Source organism: Ambystoma mexicanum, chromosome 9 (assembly GCF_040938575.1).
Source record: "Ambystoma mexicanum isolate Mex_15411 chromosome 9, UKY_AmexF1_1, whole genome shotgun sequence".
NCBI classification, from domain to species: Eukaryota; Metazoa; Chordata; class Amphibia; order Caudata; family Ambystomatidae; genus Ambystoma; species Ambystoma mexicanum.
Window position 1 is genome coordinate 780,142,105 of NC_090931.1, and position 18,049 is coordinate 780,160,153.

General features: G+C 42.0%; 1 protein-coding gene across 2 annotated transcripts in view; it reads right to left on the reverse strand.

The window, feature by feature from the left end:
- DNAH7 (dynein axonemal heavy chain 7) overlaps positions 1-18,049 on the reverse strand; it is a 1,167,586-nt gene that overhangs the window by 367,304 nt on the left and 782,233 nt on the right. For both annotated transcript variants that reach the window (XM_069615701.1, XM_069615700.1), the window contains one exon: positions 15,938-16,167. In XM_069615701.1, coding sequence (XP_069471802.1) covers positions 15,938-16,167 — 230 coding nt within the window. The remainder of the gene's footprint in view (positions 1-15,937; positions 16,168-18,049) is intronic.

The window sequence follows — 18,049 nt, forward strand, 5'->3', positions numbered from 1 at the left end:
CATATATCCCCTTGGACTCCCTGTCTGGTGGAGAGGATTGAAATGCATGAATGTGTCCCCTGGAGTTGGCTGCATGAACCACAAGTCAGTTCACTACTGGGTGGTCAAAAAAATAAGAAGGGTCTTCTCTGACTGGCCTGAACTTCCTTAGAATGTTCCTGGTATTGGTCAGGAAGGACATTGGTTTCTCCCGTATGTCCATGATGGATCTTTAAAACATTTCCCAAAAGGGAGAAAAGGATGGTCATCCTTTGGCCCCTTACCCATCCCATCCATGAGCCTGTCTTTGCTGCCCAGGGTCTGCAGTGTCCAGTACCGAATAATTTACTTACCTCTCGGTATTGCTCATTCTGATGGATGTTCCTATGATAATCCTATCCACAGTGCAGCTGTTCTTCAGAAACCTTTCTGCTGCTGGGGGGTGCAGGGCGGCACAGCATCGGCTCCGCCTGGAGCCTCTATGCGCTTGTCAGGGCTGGCTGGATTAGTAATCAGAAAGAGTATGTGCATACAATTGGCTGAGTAGTAGTCAGAAAGAGTTTGTACATAGAATTGACATTGTACTTGCCCAAGTCAAGATGGAGAGAAAGAAACTTAGTCTGATTGGTTGGAGGAACAATGGTATGTTTGGTTTGCCTGATTGGTGGATAGGACAATGGGTTTGATTCTTGTGAGGTGAGCAAGATTGTAAACTGCCTTTCATCCATAGAAATTCAGTGGCTGGTTGTGCATTAGTTAAGCTCCTTAAATAAGGCCTTTCAGAGTTCAGAAGATTTACCAAAGAAGTAAGAAAATCGTTCGCTGAGCCAGAGTGAACAAGAAGACATCAGGTGGGATCATTCTTTTTAAAGGCTTTAATATTTTCACAGTGAACTTTCATTTTTCATAAGAAAACTTAAAGAGTTAACAAGTTTTAAAGTTTACTGAGAAAAAAGACATTTTACAGTTAAGTTACTATAAGAAAACAAGTTTGAAGATTGTGCGCTCAAGTTTAAAGTTGTTAACTACGTGTAATGTATTTCAAGACTGTTTAATGCGTGCGCGAGTTCGCGTGATGTCGTTGGTGTTTTTATGGGAGCGCGCAGGTATTCAGAGCGATAGAGCGCGTGTCCAAATGAAATGCACGTGTGGATTTTAGCACGTGCACAACTTTAACGTGAGAGACGTTGCGTGATAAAGCGCGTGTTGGGTGAGCGCGAGTCTATTTTTAACTAAACCCGAGTTGTTTTGAATGCGTGTACTATTTTTAAGTGATTTACGTTTTGTATAACCGCGTGCGTTCGGTAGCGATAGAGCGCGAGTCCATTTGAACTAGCGCCAGTTGTTTTTTAGCGCGTACACGTATTTTCACGCGCGCGTGTTTGGTTAAGATGCGCGTGTGTATTTTAAACGCGAGGACAATTCTTCACGTCTGGTGATTTCACGTGTTTATCGCACACGCTTGTCAAAAAAGAATCTATACGTTTTTATGTGTAAAAAAGAAAACGATTCACACGTAGAAGGAAAGCAGCATTCAAGAAAGTTAATGAGTTTCTTTTTAATGTAACTTTATTCAAATGGAATTTAATATTTCAGAGAAAGACCGCATTTTACAAAAGCATTTAAAACTCAAACTTCATAGAGTTAAATGAACTTAAAAAGCAAGAAGAATATCTAAGTCTGTAAGGTGCTTGCAAGGGTCATTACTTTAGGATTCTAAAGAGACTTGAATGGCATGAAACTATATGCACAAAGCAAGATAATAATTTACAAGATATTCCACACAGATAATTAGCCTCTAAGTCTTTTTACTGAGGTTTAAGAGGTAAAGAAGTTAGAGTTTGTTTTAGAATAATATTAGAAAAGAAGTTTATATTAACATATAAGTAACCAAGTGTATTTGTTTACTACAGATACCAGAGCCTACCAGAAGGTTGCAGGGTTGCAGTGTCTCCATTGTTATTTTCTCCAAATTCCCCTTTCCCTTTCTTGGGGTTCTCAGCTCAGCTTATACTTAAGGGTTGAGAGGTGAACTCCTGGTGAGGGTCTGTGGGGCCCGCATCAGCTCCTGTGGAATTCAGTCAAGCCGGACCCTGACAGGATGAAAGGCCCACGATAATTTTTTCCACCTGAGCTGATATGGATCCCACAGAAGCATTAGCAAGTTCCATTATATACATGTTTTCAGAGTTAAAGGAGGAAATGAGGGCTGTGCGAAAAGAAAACCAGGAATTACAAGTCAAGTTTGAAGAGTTAAACTCTAAGGTTAACCGTAGGGATGAGGACATTTCTTTGAAGTCAAGAGATTCAGAGAATCCTAGTAGAGAATTACCAGTGTTAATTAGAGAGGATTTGGGTGAAGGAACGAGTTCTCAGGGGAGAACTAGGGGAAGTTTGAATATACCTATTGGTCCAGTCCCTTTAGCACCTCCAGAACGTTTTGGGGGAGATGCCAAGAAATGCCAAATTTTCCTTACACAGTGTGAACTTCATTTCCTTTGTAGACCTGAAGCTTTTAATACAGATGCTTCTAAAATAGCTTTTATGCTGTCTTACCTTACTGGTGAGGTGGCAACTTGGTCAGTATTATTAGTTGGTTAAGAGAATCCTATACTAAAGAACTTGTTAGCCTTCAAGTTAGAATTTAAAAAGATGTTTGACAGGCGACAATTATCTCAAGAAGTTGATGGAGAATTATTTGAGTTAAAACAGGGAACCAAAGATTTAGTGTCTTACATCACACAGTTTAGATCTTTAGTATTAGAGAGCAATTGGCCAGAAGAGAAGCAATCATCTTTGTTCTATAGAGGCTTGAGGGAGGAGTTAAAAGATGCTTTATCTACAATTGTTAATAGACCCACTTTATGTGAAGATTTAATTAATCTAGTCTTACAAATTGATTATAGATTAGGGGAACGCAAGACTGAGCGTAGAAGAGGAGTTGAGCAACCCAGAGTTTTCCCTAGAGTTGATAAAGGAAGATTAGAATTTGTAAATAAAGAATTGAGAACTGGGAATGCAGAGAGAGTAAATAAAGTGAGAGGTCCTTTAACTAAGGATGAGAAGGATAGGCAAAGACAGAATCATTTATGTTTATATTGTGGTAAATCAGGACATTTTGTTGGAAATTGCCTTTGGTGTCCAAAAAACTCTTCATCTACTAAAAGCTGCAGAAATCAACAAGTGGCTAATACAATCCAAGCTGCGGTACCACATATTATATTGAATGTATCCTTGTATATAAAAGAGGAATTAAAGGGAAGTGGTCCAGTAGTAATAGATTCTGGAGCCACTGGTAACTTCATGGATTGGAATGTGGTTAAATATATGAATGTGCCTTACATTGTAAAAAATATACCAGAGAATGTGAGAACGGTGGATGTGTCTCAACTGACATCAGGTTTAATTACACATGAAACCATCCCATTGGGGATGGAAATTGGAGGACACTGGGAGGAAATTGTGTTTGAATTAATTGACACTCCACAGTTGAAAATAATTTTGGGAATGCCTTGGTTGACGTATCATAACCCTCAGATTCATTGGGGAAGAAGAGTGGTGAAATTGGATTCTTCTTTTTGTGTTACAAATTGCTGTAAGGAAGAATTTCAGGGAAATGTTTCTAGTAGTAATTGTTCAGAGGTAGTGGAAGGTTTGGTGAAATTGGGAACCATAGTACATTCTATAGGGGCTGTAATTGGAGAATTACCAAAGTGTTATCAAGATTTCAATGATGTGTTTAGTGAAAAGGAAGATAATGTATTACCTCCTCATAGAGAGTATGTTTGTAAAATTGATTTAGAACCAGGGGTCCACACTCCTTGCAGTCGCATCTATGCCCTGACAGAGTAAGAGAATCAGCATTTGAAAGATTACATCCAAGAAAATCTGACTAAGGGGTTCATCAGGCACTCCCAATCGCCAGCAGCTTCTCCACTATTTTTTGTTCCTAAAAAAGAAGATACTTTACGGACATGTATAGATTATAGGGCATTGAATAAGAACAATTAAAAACAGATATCCTCTACCCTTAATCTCAGTAATGTTAGACCAGATTCAAGGAGCTTCAGTATTTACCAAATTAGATCTTCGTGGTGCATAACATTTGGTGCGGGTACGTCAAGGTGATGAATGGAAAACGGCATTTAGAACAAAATTTGGCCTTTTTGAATATCAAGTAATGCAATTCGGATTGTTTAACGCTCCTGCGGCCTTTCAATTTTTTATAAATGAGGTATTGAGAGATTTTATTGACATCTTTGTAGTAGTATACATTGATGACATTCTCATTTACTCTAAAGATTTACTACAACATGAAGAACATGTCAAGAAAGTGTTACAGTGACTAAGGGAGAATACATTATTTGCCAAGTTAGAAAAGAGCCAATTTCATACCATGGAAGTGGAATTTTTAGGTTTTATTATTTCTCCCAAAGGTTTGGAAATGGATATGAAGAAAATTAAAGCAGTTGAACAATGGACAATTCCAACTTGTGTTAAAGATATTTAAAGCTTCCTGGGTTTTGCAAATTTTTACAGGAGGTTCATTAAAGATTTCTCTCAAACTATTTCTCCTATCACCAAATTATTGAAGAAAGGAATGAAATTTGAGTGGAAGGATGAAGCGGATCAAGCTTTTAAAAAATTGAAGAACTGTTTTACATCTGGACCAATCTTATTACACCCAGATCCTTCTCAGCCATTTTCTGTTGAGGCAGGTGCTTCTAATGTTGCAGTTGGAGCTGTGCTTTCTCAAAGGCATCCTGAAACCGGGTAGTTGCATCCTGTGGCCTATCTTTCCAAGAAATTGCTTCCAGCAGAAGTGAACTACACGATTCCTGATTGCGAACTCCTGGCAATCAAGAAGGCATTTCAGGAATGAAGGCATTATCTGTTAGGAGCAAGATTCACAGTAACTGTTTTAACCGATCATAGAAATCTTCTGTTTTTGAAATCAGCTTGAACATTATCACCTCGACAACTTAGGCGGTCACTCTTCGTTTCAGAATACGATTTTGTGATAACATTCAAGCCTGGGCGGTTAAATGGTAAAGCGGACGCTTTATCGCGACAAGGTTCTTTGGAAGAGGTAGAAAATCAATTATTACCAGAGCCAGTGATTGCAGAAGATAGATTTATTCTAAGTACTACAAAGGAAGAGAATCTGCTTCTTGAGAAAATTCAAAAGGAATTACCAGAAGAGGCGATTCAATCTTGGCTAGCGGAGGATTCTGGAAGGCATTTAATTGATGGATTTCCATGTGTCCATTCTAAAATGTACCTTCCAAGTAAAGAACTGCAAAAGGAAATTATGCAACAATGTCATGAATCAGAGTTGGTGGGTCACCCTGGAATTCGTAAGACAATTGAATTGGTAGAAAGGAAGTTTTTGGTGGAAAGAGATGAAACAAGATATTGAAGACTATGTGAAAACATGTGAAGTCTATGCTCGAGTGAAGTCAGGAGGAGGAAAACCATCTGGGTTACTTAATCTGTTACCAGTACCCCCTAGTCCTTGGTCTACAATCTCTATGGATTATATTGTAGATCTTCCTAAAGATCAAGGTTACACTACAGTATTAGTAGTTGTGGATTTACTGACCAAAGCTGGGCATTTCATTCCCATGAAAGGAGAGCCTTCTGCAAGGAATCTGGCAAAGAGTTTTTTGAAAGAAGTGGTGCGATTGCATGGTCTACCAACACAAATTGTATCACATCGGGGGTCTCAGTTCATTTCTAAGTTTTGGCAAGCTTTCTGTACAGAGTTGGGGATTGAGGTAAAGCTTTCTTCAGGTTATCATCCACAGACCAACGGGCAGGCAGAACGAGTAAATCAGGAGTTAGAAAAATATATTAGAGCTTTTTGGCAGGAAAAAGGGAGTTGGGTAGATCTTCTTTGGTTGGCAGAGTTTAGCTATAACAATTCTGTCAAGCATTCTACTAAGTATTCTCAATTTTTTTAGCAATTATGGCTTTCATCCACGATTTTTGAAAGAAGTGTTGCCATCTGAGTATTCCAATCCAGAGGTTCAGCAGCGATTGACTTGTATTAGAGATGGTTTAGTGAAAGCTAAAGAAACTTTAGAGAAAAGTAAATTAAGGTTTAAGACATTTGCTGATAGAAAACGTCAAAAAGCACCACATTATCATGTGGGTCAAAAAGTTTGGTTGTCCACAAAAAACCTACGTCTAAAGGGAAGAACTAAATTTAGTCCGAGATTTATTGGTCCATTTGAAATAGAAAGAATAATAAATCCCATAGCAATCAGACTGAAATTACCCCCAAGTATCAAAAGTCACCTTACATTTCATGTCAGTTTAGTGAAACCTTGTGTGTCAGGAACTAGATTGGGAAAACCACCACCAGCAGTTTACACAGAGGAAAATGAAGAAGAGTTTGAAGTTAAGAAAATTTTAGATTTCAGGATTGTTAGAGGTACTTTGCAGTATCTTATTGACTGGAGGGGATACAGGCATGAGGAAAGATCTTGGGAGGATCAAACAGATGTACATGCCCCTCAATTGATAAGACAGTTTCACATAAAGTTCCCTGCTGAGCCAGGCCCTGGGACAGGGCTTTGAAGAGGGGGGTACTGTCAGAGCTGGCTGGATTAGTAATCAGAAAGAGTATGTGCATAGAATTGGCTGAGTAGTAGTCAGAAAGAGTTTGTAAATAGAATTGACATTGCGCTTGCCCAAGTCAAGATGGAGAGAAAGAAACTTAGTCTGATTGGTTGGAGGAACAATGGCATGTTTGGTTTGCCCGATTGGTGGATAGGACAATGGGTTTGATTCTTGTGAGGTGAGCAAGATTCTAAATTGCCTTTCATCCATAGAAAGTCAGTGGCTGTTGTACATTAGTTAAGCTCCTTAAATAAGGCCTTTCAGAGTTCAGAAGATTTACCAAAGTAGTAAGAAAATCGTTTGCTGAGCCAGAGTGAACAAGAAGACATCAGGTGGGATCGTTCTTTTTAAAGGCTTTAAGATTTTCACAGTGAACTTTCATTTTTCATAAGAAAACTTAAAGAGTTAACAAGTTTTAAAGTTTACTGAGAAAAAATACATTTTACAGTTAAGTTACTATAAGAAAACAAGTTTGAAGATTGTGCGCTCAAGTTTAAAGCTGTTAACTATGTGTAATGTATTTCAAGACTGTTTAATGCGTGCGTGAGTTCTCTTGACGTCGTTGGCGTTTTTATGGGAGCGCGCGGCTATTCAGAGCGATAGAGCGCGTGTCCAAATGAAATGTGCAAGTGGATTTTAGCGCGTGCACAACTTTAACGTGAGAGACGTTGCGTGATAAAGCGCGTGTTGGGTTGCGATAGAGCGCAAGTCCATTTTTAACTAAACGTGAGTTGTTTTGAATGCGTGTACTATTTTTAAGTGATTTACGTTTCATATAACCGTGTGTGTTCAGTAGCGATAGAGCACGAGTCCATTTTAACTAGCACAAGTTGTTTTTTAGCGCGTACACGTATTTTCACGCACGCGTGTTTGGTTAAGATGCGCGTGTGTATTTTAAACGCGAGGACAATTCTTCACGTCTGGTGATTTCACGTGTTTATCGCACATGCTTGTCAAAAAAGAATCTATACGTTTTTTTGTGTAAAAAAGAAAACGATTCACACGCAGAAGGAAAGCAGCATTCAAGAAAGTTAATGAGTTTCTTTTTAATGTAACTTTATTCAAATGTAATTCAATACTTCAGAGAAAGACTGCATTTTACAAAAGCATTTAAAACTCAAACTTCATAGAGTTAAATGAACTTACAAAGCAAGAAGAATATCTAAGTCTGTAAGATGCTTGCAAGGGTCATTACTTTAGGATTCTAAAGAGACTTGAATGGCTTGAAACTATATGCACAAAGCAAGATAATAATTTACAAGATATTCCACACAGATAATTAGCTTCTAAGTCTTTTACTGAGGTTTAAGAGGTAAAGAAGTTGGAGTTTGTTTTAGAATAATATTAGAAAAGAAGTTAATATTAACATATAAGTAACCAAGTGTATTTGTTTACTACAGTTACCAGAGCCTACCAGAAGGTTGCAGGGCTGCAGTGTCTCCATTGTTATTTTCTCCAAATTCCCCTTTCCCTTTCTTGGGGTTCTCAGCTCAGCTTATACTTAAGGGTTGAGAGGTGAACTCCTGGTGAGGGTCTGTGGGGCCAGCATCAGCTCCTGTGGAATTTAGTCAAGCCGGACCCTGACAGCGCTGTATGCCAGACATGATGTCAGCGGCAGTACATCTTAAAGGGCAGTGCCCTGTAACCTCAGTTCCACCCTTCTACCCTAGCACTCTGACATTGAGGGACCACAGAACCGTTGGTGTACTGACTATGTGCCAAGAATCAAAACAAAAATAAAAGAGAATATATTTAAATACAAGGCGATCACGTTCAGTCTCCCATGTTGAAACCTATATTACAAAGAGATGCTGATTATGTTGGATGTGTGGCAAGGCTAAGAGAGTAAATCAGAGGCAGTACATGTGAGAACCCGATGTGTTTGACTTACATATGGTTCAACCAATGTCTGTATGATGCTGTACAACCTAAATTCTCAATTGGATTGAATGGAATTGATTCCTGGTGAAGCTCAATCTAGACTTTGGTGCGATGTCCAGACATTAGGGAAGTTTGACATAGGTCCTGACGAAGGGGTTTCGATGAAAAATACACGCTGAAACGTTAATGTGACATCAACTACCTCCACATTGATTTATATCAATGGAATTGGGGTTACTAATGATTCATTCCTGAAATGAATGTAGGACAACGTGGAAGACACTGATTGTTTTAAGTGAAAATAACCATAAATATGAAAATAACCATACAAATTATAATAAGATATATATTTTTTATATTTAGTTAGATAGCTGATGTCTATATTCATTTTTTTCACATTGTTAGGTGTTATCCTGGTAGGGATGACTTGGTGTTTTGACTTTGTTTTTGAGAATGTTTTTCACTTTATAATAGTTTTTTCTGCTTACAAATTTCTTACACATTTCTTATGTTAGCACTCACCTTGTTAAATGTTTTGTTATGATTTTTAAGTGTTGTTATAAATATCTGTGTTTGTTTGCCTTGACAAATGAGGTAAGATGTGTATCAGTTAAATTTAATAAAAGTGAATTGATTAAATATACTTTTAACAGGAACAATTTCTTTGTATCTCCCATCTGCCAAGAGGCGTGGGTAAGGACGGCAAAGAGGAATCTGTGGGAAGAACATCCATCAGAAAGAACATTACTGAGAGGTAAGTAATGTGTTCTTGTAAGGGATTCCTTCCTCCCACATATTCCTTATCTATGATATAGTCCCAAAGCAGTATGATACCCACCAGACCAGAAAACTCTGAAGGACTGCCCTATCAAAACAGGCGTCTTGGCCTGAAGGGGACCCTAAGCTGTAATGTTTAGCAAATGTGTGAAGAGGAGCCCATGTTGCCGCCTGGCAGATGCCAAGGACAGGAATTCCCCTCTGAGGAGCAGAGGTGGCAGCCACTCCTCTGGTAGCATGGGCTCTGAGATCCTCTGGCATATCCTTACCAGCCAGGGCATAGCATTCTAAGATGCAGAGAATGATCCACCTTGAAAGGGTATGTTTAGTCACAACCCTGCCAGCATGAGTTCCAGCGTAACTAATGGTCTTTGGTACTGGCCAGTGACCACAGCCTTTGTTATGGCCAAGTCCACGGCTTAAATTGTTATTAAGGTAATCAAAACGTTCATGAGCTAACTAATAAATGATGGTATGTCTAATTTCATTATTGATGTAATCAGTTATATTCAATGTAATTTGTGTTGTCACCAGTGATGTGATCTGTGATGTCATAATTGTGGTCATAGGCTGCGCAACACGGGGCCCAAAGTTAAGTTTGAAGTTTAGTTTATTTGTAAAGCGCAGCCAGGCCCCTGGGCAACCGGGCGCATATTCTTAGATACAGGTTACGATGTATACAATATAAACAAATTACATACATACAATAAAGCAAATTACAATTTATAGATTATAATACAGGTACATTAAAGTGTATATACACAAGTAAGAAATATCACCAGTTGGCAGTAACTCTTAAGTGAAAGGAGCTTCATACATTCTGCGTGAACAGCCATGATTTGGTAATATTCTTGAAAGTTAGGAACAAAGGCTCAGTTCTGATGGAGGTAGGCAGTGAGTCCCAGAGTTTTGAAGCTAGGACAGGGAAGCTCATACCACGCGCTTTTTGGAGTTTAAATCTAGGCAGGATTCGGCTGTTTAAGGCAAGAGGAGAGGTAGGGTGGGGCATTGTTGTCCAAGCATTTATGAGTCAAGGCTAGAGTTTTCAGGGCAATTCTTTGTTTTACTGGGAGCCATCGTAAATCAGATCTGACGTTAGAAATATGACACTGTCTGGGGATATTGAGAGCTGCCCTTATGGCATTATTTTGGATAGTTTGCAGTTTATTGAGGTTCGACTGGCTAGTCCCCAAGTAGAGGGAACTGCAGCAGTCGATTTTGGACATTACAAGTGTTCTTGCAAGGGTAATGCAGTTATGAGGGTTCAGAAAAGGTCTGCAAACGGTGATAAGTTTGCAAGTATAGGCCGATGCCGACCTTACTGCATTTGTTTGCCTGTTCAGGGAGAGGGTAGAGTCCAGATAGACGCCTAATGTTTTAGTGTCTTTAGAGACCTCAATGTCATTACCGTCAATGTTGAAAGACTTGTAGGCTTGGTCTAATTTGTTGAGATGTTGGGTAGATCCTAGTAGTAGGAGCTCCGTCTTGTCGTCGTTAAGGCATAGTTCATGTTGCGCCATCCAGGCCTGAATAACTAGATAAACATCATTCAAGGATTTGGTGTCGGCTGTGTAATCACCAGTGATGGGAATGAGTATCAGGGTGTAATCCGCGTAGTTGGTATAGGAGACACCCAGATAATCAAGCACATCAAAAAGGGGTTTGGTGAACACGTTGTAAAGCGTTGGTGATACACATGAGCCTTGAGGGACGCCGAGGTGAATAGGAGAGGGGTCTGCCGAAGCTGTGGGTGAAAAGACCTGCATGGACCTGTTGCTGAGGAAGGAGTGGATCCAGGCATTGGCAGAGTCTGAGAAGTGGCCCGCTGATTTAAGATGTTGGCAAAGTATTTGGTGGTTAACCAAGTCGAATGTCACGGAGAGGTCCAGGAGAAGTGTCTCTATCTGAGTTTTTAGATCAATCAGGGCTGTTTCAGTGCCATGTTTGGGGCAGAAGCCAGATTGTCTTAGCCCCAGGAGATTGTTGGATTCAAGGTAGTCTTGAATCTGCAGGTATGCTGCACGATCAAGGATCTTGAGCAGGGACGGGACTGTAGGGATCGGTCTGAAGTTGGTCGGTATGTTAGGGTCAAGGGATGTAGTGGGATCACCCAGGCATCATTGAGGTTGTCAGGGACTATACCTGTTTTGAAGGAGGCGTTTATGAAGGCTGTGATAAAGGGGGATAGGTTGTGCAAGGCTTCCTTTATGATAGGTGCCGCGCAAGGGTCGCCTTGGCAGCTGGAAGGCTTGAGGTTGTTTATAATACCTTCTACTTCAAGGGGAGTGAGAGCGGAGAAGGCGAATGGTTTATAGGTCGGGTTGGCTTGGCGGGTACTAGATGTGGGGGCGGTCAAAGGTTGGCCTGGCTGTAGGGACTTTTGTTTATCTCTGATTTTGGTTTGGAGGGTGGCAATTTTGCCCAAGAGTGCTGTCTGTATATTAGTGCACCAATTGCTGTCTTTAGTGCAGGAGTCAGGGGGGGCTGCAGGTGTCTCAAGTTCCTTGAGGATTTTGAATAATTCCTTGGTATTTGATTGTGCAGACACGATACAGTTATTGTAGGATTCTTTTTTAGCCTGGAGTATGGCTTCTTTATAATTGAGAGTGGCTAAGAAGAGGCTATCCTTGTGGGCATCAGAAGGGTGGCTTTTCCAGCGTGACTCAGTGCTGCATTTCTCTTTGCGTAGTACTCTAAGCTGTGGTGTGAACCACAAGTTGAGGTGCGCATGTTGTTTGGGTCTCCTGAGTTTGAGCGGGGCGATGGAGTTAATGGCTGAAAGCACTGTCTGGTTATAGGTCTCGGCTAAGATAGTGGGGTCCGAGCAAGAGTCAGTGGCGTTATTGAGGGTAGGAAGGATGAGGGGGAGTAACTTTTCAGGGGTTATGTTCTTTTTATTTCTGGTAGGGATGGCTTGAGCGACGGGAGGCATAGGAAGAAGAGCAGCTTCAATGTTGAAGGTGATGATATGGTGATCGGACCAGGCGCAAGGGATGTTCAAGAGCAGGCTGATGTTGCAGTTGGTGTCGCTTAGCCAATCTTAAGACCGCCCTTTGATGTGGGTGGGTTCTTGTATACGATGTGAGAAACCTAGATCCGTTAGGGTGTTGGCGAGGTCGAGAGCCGCGGGGTCGTTAGGGTCATGGTGGCCTAGGTTAAGGTCTCCAAGGATGATGGTTTGAGAGTTGGTTTTCGCTTTGTCAAGTAATAAGGAGGTGATGTCATCCACAAAGGATGTGGGGGGACCCAGGGGTCTGAATATTAAGTGGATGGTGGTCTATTGGTTGGCCGATAGTGGAAGTTTGACAGAGAGTAGTTCAGAAGATTCCAGATTAGTGCACGGTAGGGTTCTAAATCCTAGTGAGTTTTTATGGATGAAAGCAATTCCGCCGCCTCTAGAGGTGCAGTCGCAACTGGTAATGGAGTACTCCGGGGGGATGGCCAAGGAGAGTGCCGGGCCCGAGGTAGGGTGCAGCCAGGTCTCGGAGATGGCTATGAGGTCAAGCTCCTGAGTCTCGATGAGATCAGCAATGTCCAGTACGTGGGCTGCTAGGGACCTTGCGTTGACCAAAGCGGCCTTGATCGATCTGACGTTGCTTGCTAGGCAAGGTTTGTCTGGGGGCACTGAGGAGTGGGTGAGATGGGGGACTAAGGGGACAGGCTGGACATCAGGGGTTTCTGGTATGCGCTAGGGTACATGGGGTGTCCCTTCATACCCATGAATCTAGAGCCTAATCTTGTGTTTCTTAGGAAGGTAGAGCAAAGTTGGTTAGGTGTGGGTTTTTTAGTGAAATGGTCAAGCCATAAGGCAGGAGCATTAAGGTAGATGTTGGGATGTTGAGGCTCAGTGCTCAGGTAGGCGTCCGAAGGTCTGTAGGTAGGGGCCATCGTTCCAGTGCACAGAGTGCTAGGTGTAGCTGAGCTGGCTGATAAGTGGAGCACACAGGTAGATGCCCACAGTAAGAGGGGTACTCTCAGTAAAGAGAGCAAAGGCCTTTGGGAAGCGGGGTGTGGTAACATGATACCAGTGTTGAGATAATGGTGAGGGACCAAGCAGGTGTAGTGGTCGTTAACTTATGTTGCAGTTAGTCCTTGGATTCAGAGAAAAGGTTAGGCGAAGGCAAGTGGCCGAGCAGACACAATGTAAAGTATAGATAGGCTAACGTCAATTGAAGCTGCAGGGCACATCTAGACTAGATAAAACTAACACTGAGTAGAGCACACAGGGGTTAAATTCAATTGTAAGGCCGGGGCATGTCTAGGCTAGACAATGCAGAGCACACACGGCAAGTTCAATTGTAGCTGCAAGGTCCATATGGGCTAAATGATGTAACGCACAAGAATACTAAGTTCAATTGTAGGGCCAGGGCACAAATAGGCTAGTCAATGCAGGCACACAGGCTAAATTCAAATGTAGGTGCAAGGAGCCACTAGGCTAAACAATGCAAGGCACACAGGCTAGATTCAAATGTAGGTGCAGGACACAAAGGCTAAGCAATGCAAGGCACACAGGCTACATTCAAATGTAGGAGCAGGGCACATCAAGGCTAAACAATGCAGGCACACAGGCTAAATTCGAATGTAGGTGCAGGGCGCCACTAGGCTAAACAATGCAAGGCACACAGGCTAAATTCAAATGTAGGTGCAGGGCACATCAAGGCTAAACAATGCAGAGGCACACAGGAGGTAAATGCAAATGCAGGTGCAGGGCACATTGAGGCTAGAGGAGACGGATAGTGCGGTGGGGGTAATGCCGTGCAATGCTAGACCGATGAAATAAGTCCTTGAGTCTTTGAGGGAGGTGGGCTGGTATGCGGTAGAAACGGCCGCGGTGATGAACCAAGGTACCAAAATATAAATGACAACCAAGAGCAAAGGATCACAATGGTGGTAATGTACCTTGGGGCTGGGAGCAGGATAGTAAAGGTTACCTTGCGCAGGAGAGTTTCCAAGCACCACTGGTTTAGATGGGCAGGACGGGGCAATGGTGATTGCAATAGCCTGAAGCAAAAATGGACATAGGGACATCGCCAAGGCGCCTGTTGTGCTCGGTCAGCTCCGTCAGCAGGGAGTCTTCTTTCAATGGCTTTACTTCGAAGGGCCTGCTCTCGCCGGCCGGCGACCGTGATTGGTTTAGGTAGGCGAAGGGGACCAATCAGTAGGTAGGTGCAGGCAGGGAAGTCAGGCAGCCAATGTGGATAGGATCAGGCACAGGGTGCACTTGAGGCGGCAGCCATCTTAAGGCAGTGAATCCCGTGTTTAGGCACTGGGATCAGGATCGAAATGCACTCGAGACACGGGTTGTTAACATCAAGCACATCTGAGGCAGAATTAATAATATAAAAAAGCCAATATGCTTTTTTCAAATCAGATTGCTGGCACGTGGGTTGAAGAGCGTGGAGGGGCTGGTAGGCAGCAGGTAATATGCCTACAGCTTACCTCTTAAGCATAGTTGGATGCAGGTGGGGAATGCTGCTCCTGCAGCAACACACGGCGACGCTGGGGAGCTCTGGCTCCTTTAGATGCATCAGCTGGACGTAAGGTGGCTTTAGCTGAATTTCAGGGGTTTTAAGTTCTCACCTTAAAGTCCCTGCAACTAAAGTTTTTTTCCTTGAATTTCAAGGGTTTTGTTACAATGTATTGCTTACCTTAACATCCCTGCAACTAAAGATTTTTTCCTTAATAAATATATATTACCCCCTTAACTGACAGGGCTCATTTGGGCTGGGGGTTACAATTCGAACTAGTGAAAACATTGAACTAGTTAGTGTAAAAAACAGAGGCCCTTATGCCCTTTATTCACACAGTGCTTTCACAATTGGACTTTGGCATTATAAAATGCTTCTGTGACTTAGGCCCATATATTTCAAATGTATTTTTGTACCACTGCAACGTTTGTCCTAGTGCTAATAGCATTCCGTATTCGCACTAGGTCAAATTGTGCCATCATGCAAAAATACATTCAAAGAAGAGGTTTTTGCCCAAGAGTAAACTTCGCCCTTGTGCTAATACCATGGACAATTGCACTTGTCATGCAAAGGTCTTCTAATAAGGCACCAAACTTGATTGCACTGGGCCAAACTTTGCCTTAGTGCTAGTACCATGCAGATTTCACTTGCACCGGTGCAATGTTTTTTATAATCTGACCAGTGGTTGCATCTAGGAAGCTGCAACAAGGGCATCCGGCACTCACATTTGTGCGAATAATACTCAGGGGCCCTTACAAAGTGGTTTTTAAAATAACCATAGGGAAATGAACAGTATCTAAAGCAATCATTGGCAAAAGCAGCAGCTTTGGCCTTGCCCCGCGCTTGTGGCCCCTGCTGTCCCAAATAATATATTTTGAACGTAAAACACTTTCACATTTTACTCTTTTCTACAAATCATGTTAAGATGAATAATAAGTTTCTACTGCCCCTTAAATGTTTTTTTTTTCCACAAAACAAAATAATACCATATTTGTATTAGTCTTCACCTGTTCTACTCAGAAGAAAAATAACATGGTCCCCTTCTATCATTTACTTTAGATAATAACATACCACATGCAAAACTAGAAAAATTAAAATATATATTGCCATCTAGAAGGGAATTAAAATTTGCAATCGAAAAAAACACTCAATCTGAAATCAAATTCCTCACACGGAATATACCCAGCGTCACAGGTCTGCAAACGTACTTTTGCTTCTTTTCCAGCAAGGTTTTAAACGTGGAGATCAGCTCTAGGTAGGAAGTTGGCGTCACATAGTTGTATCTCTGCAGCTCGGAGCGGAATTTCTCGGACAGCACGATCGTGGACGTGTGGAAGCCTTTGCACAGGTCAATGCAGCCATTCCGAATGTCGTCGGTCATATCCAGGTCTTCCAGGAAGCGGGAAGCGACCGCTTGCAACGCGTCTTCCGGCCAAGACTAAACACAACATAAAAGGAACAACTGTAAAGGATTTGTATGGGAAGACAAGTCATTAGGCTTCATTCCGAGACTGTTGTGATATTTCTATAGCATTACCCCAAAATCGTTTACCGTTATTGTCACTTGGTCCTACGGATTTACAGCAGGGTCATGAGTGGGGTAACGGCAGTTTGATTCCCCCTGGGCAAATTGTTGAATTTACTATACACAGTAATTTTTCTGTTGTAAATATGAGGATTGTTTCCCTTGATGTGAAGAATGTACCTCTTGCATATTCTGGAGGTAAATCCTCCACTTCAAGGCCAAATCTAAAATTCGGCACACTTAAGGGCTGGCCCAATCACGAGTTCGGCCCTGCCAGGACGCATTCACCCCCAGCTCTAAGCTAGCGGTCAATGCGCCAGTGGAGAGGGCATTTTCATCGCTATTAGTGCTTGCGCTATTTGCCCAATTAGGAATAGGGAATTCCAGCTGTGCCGCCACTCGTAATCCGGTGCAAATTGCGCTGGACCGAGTAGCTGTAACGCTAACTGTGTTGGCGATATCCCGGCACAATTACCACCGGGATACCGCCAAGCTTCTGATGAAACCCTTGGGCTCACCTGATGTTTCTTACTACAACTCCCATGACCCTTCCCAATTGACCATGCTAGCTAGGGGTTATGGGAGATGTAGTACGAAATATGCAGAAACAGAAGCGTCCCTAACATGTCCTTTTTTAACTGGGCTTTCAAAATTTGGAAGACTCCGCCTTTACATAAACACAAACAGACCCATACATGGTGGAATACTAAGAATGCACCATTTTGACATTCAGATCCCCTTTGGTCTTGAAATGACTTTTCTCAGAAATTATATTAAAAGCATGTTCCATCATGCTTTACTACAATATGCAGAAGGATTACAACCCACTACTGGGGTCTATAGGGGAGATCCAGATTCTGCTCACAGAACTGCTTCCTAATAAACCCCTTTCTTTGTTCTCCTTCTGCATTTTATGCACGGGTGTCAATTTCCTGGGCAGGATGGGTGTTTCATGTGTAAGCACCTTTCAAATGGGGATCTTGCCAATAAATGGCCTTGCACACTCATTCAAAATCCACTGGCATTTCTACAAATAGGCAGGAAAGGTTTGATGTGCCTCGATTTGTACAAGCTTTGGAAATAAATCTGAAGTTAAACTTTACTTTCAATGTCAGAGCACGATTACACTTTCAAAATGATCCTTTACCAGAGACTTCGTGGAGTTTGTTAATTAATGAATTTATTTATTTTTGCATTTGTTTCAGTGCACTGAACCCTTAGTATCGCTAGTTACATTGGGTGAGATGACAAGTAAAGTACAGTGGTGGGGGGGAAAAGGAGTGTCAGGTATCAGTCGGTACCAACAAACATGCTATGGTTTATATCATAGCTACAGGCCATTGTAGATTATGTATCAGCATTTGTTTCTAGTAGAATGGTGTCATGTGCTCAACATGCATGAGCAACAGGGCATAGTGTAAATTACCAGAAGACGTGCTCATCGCCTTAGTCAGAGGGTGGCAATGAGAGCAATTCTGGGACTACAAACATTATGTCTAGCTTCATTGCAAGAGGAGAAGACACTTTGACTGGGGCATCATACATCCCCGCACCGGCCCGGATGGGCAGCATGGAGTCAAGAGTTGGCATACTGCATAAGCATGTAAGGAACAAGTTACTTACCGGCAACTCTTGTTCTCCAGCATGGGTCTTGCATGGATTCACATGCTCATCAATGTTCCCTGTCATCATGCTGGGAATCCTGAGTAAAACTAAAGCAGTTTAGCTTTAAGCTAAAACTGCTCGTCACATCTATAGCCTATTAGTGTCACTTTGGGTCATACTGCCCCAGCCA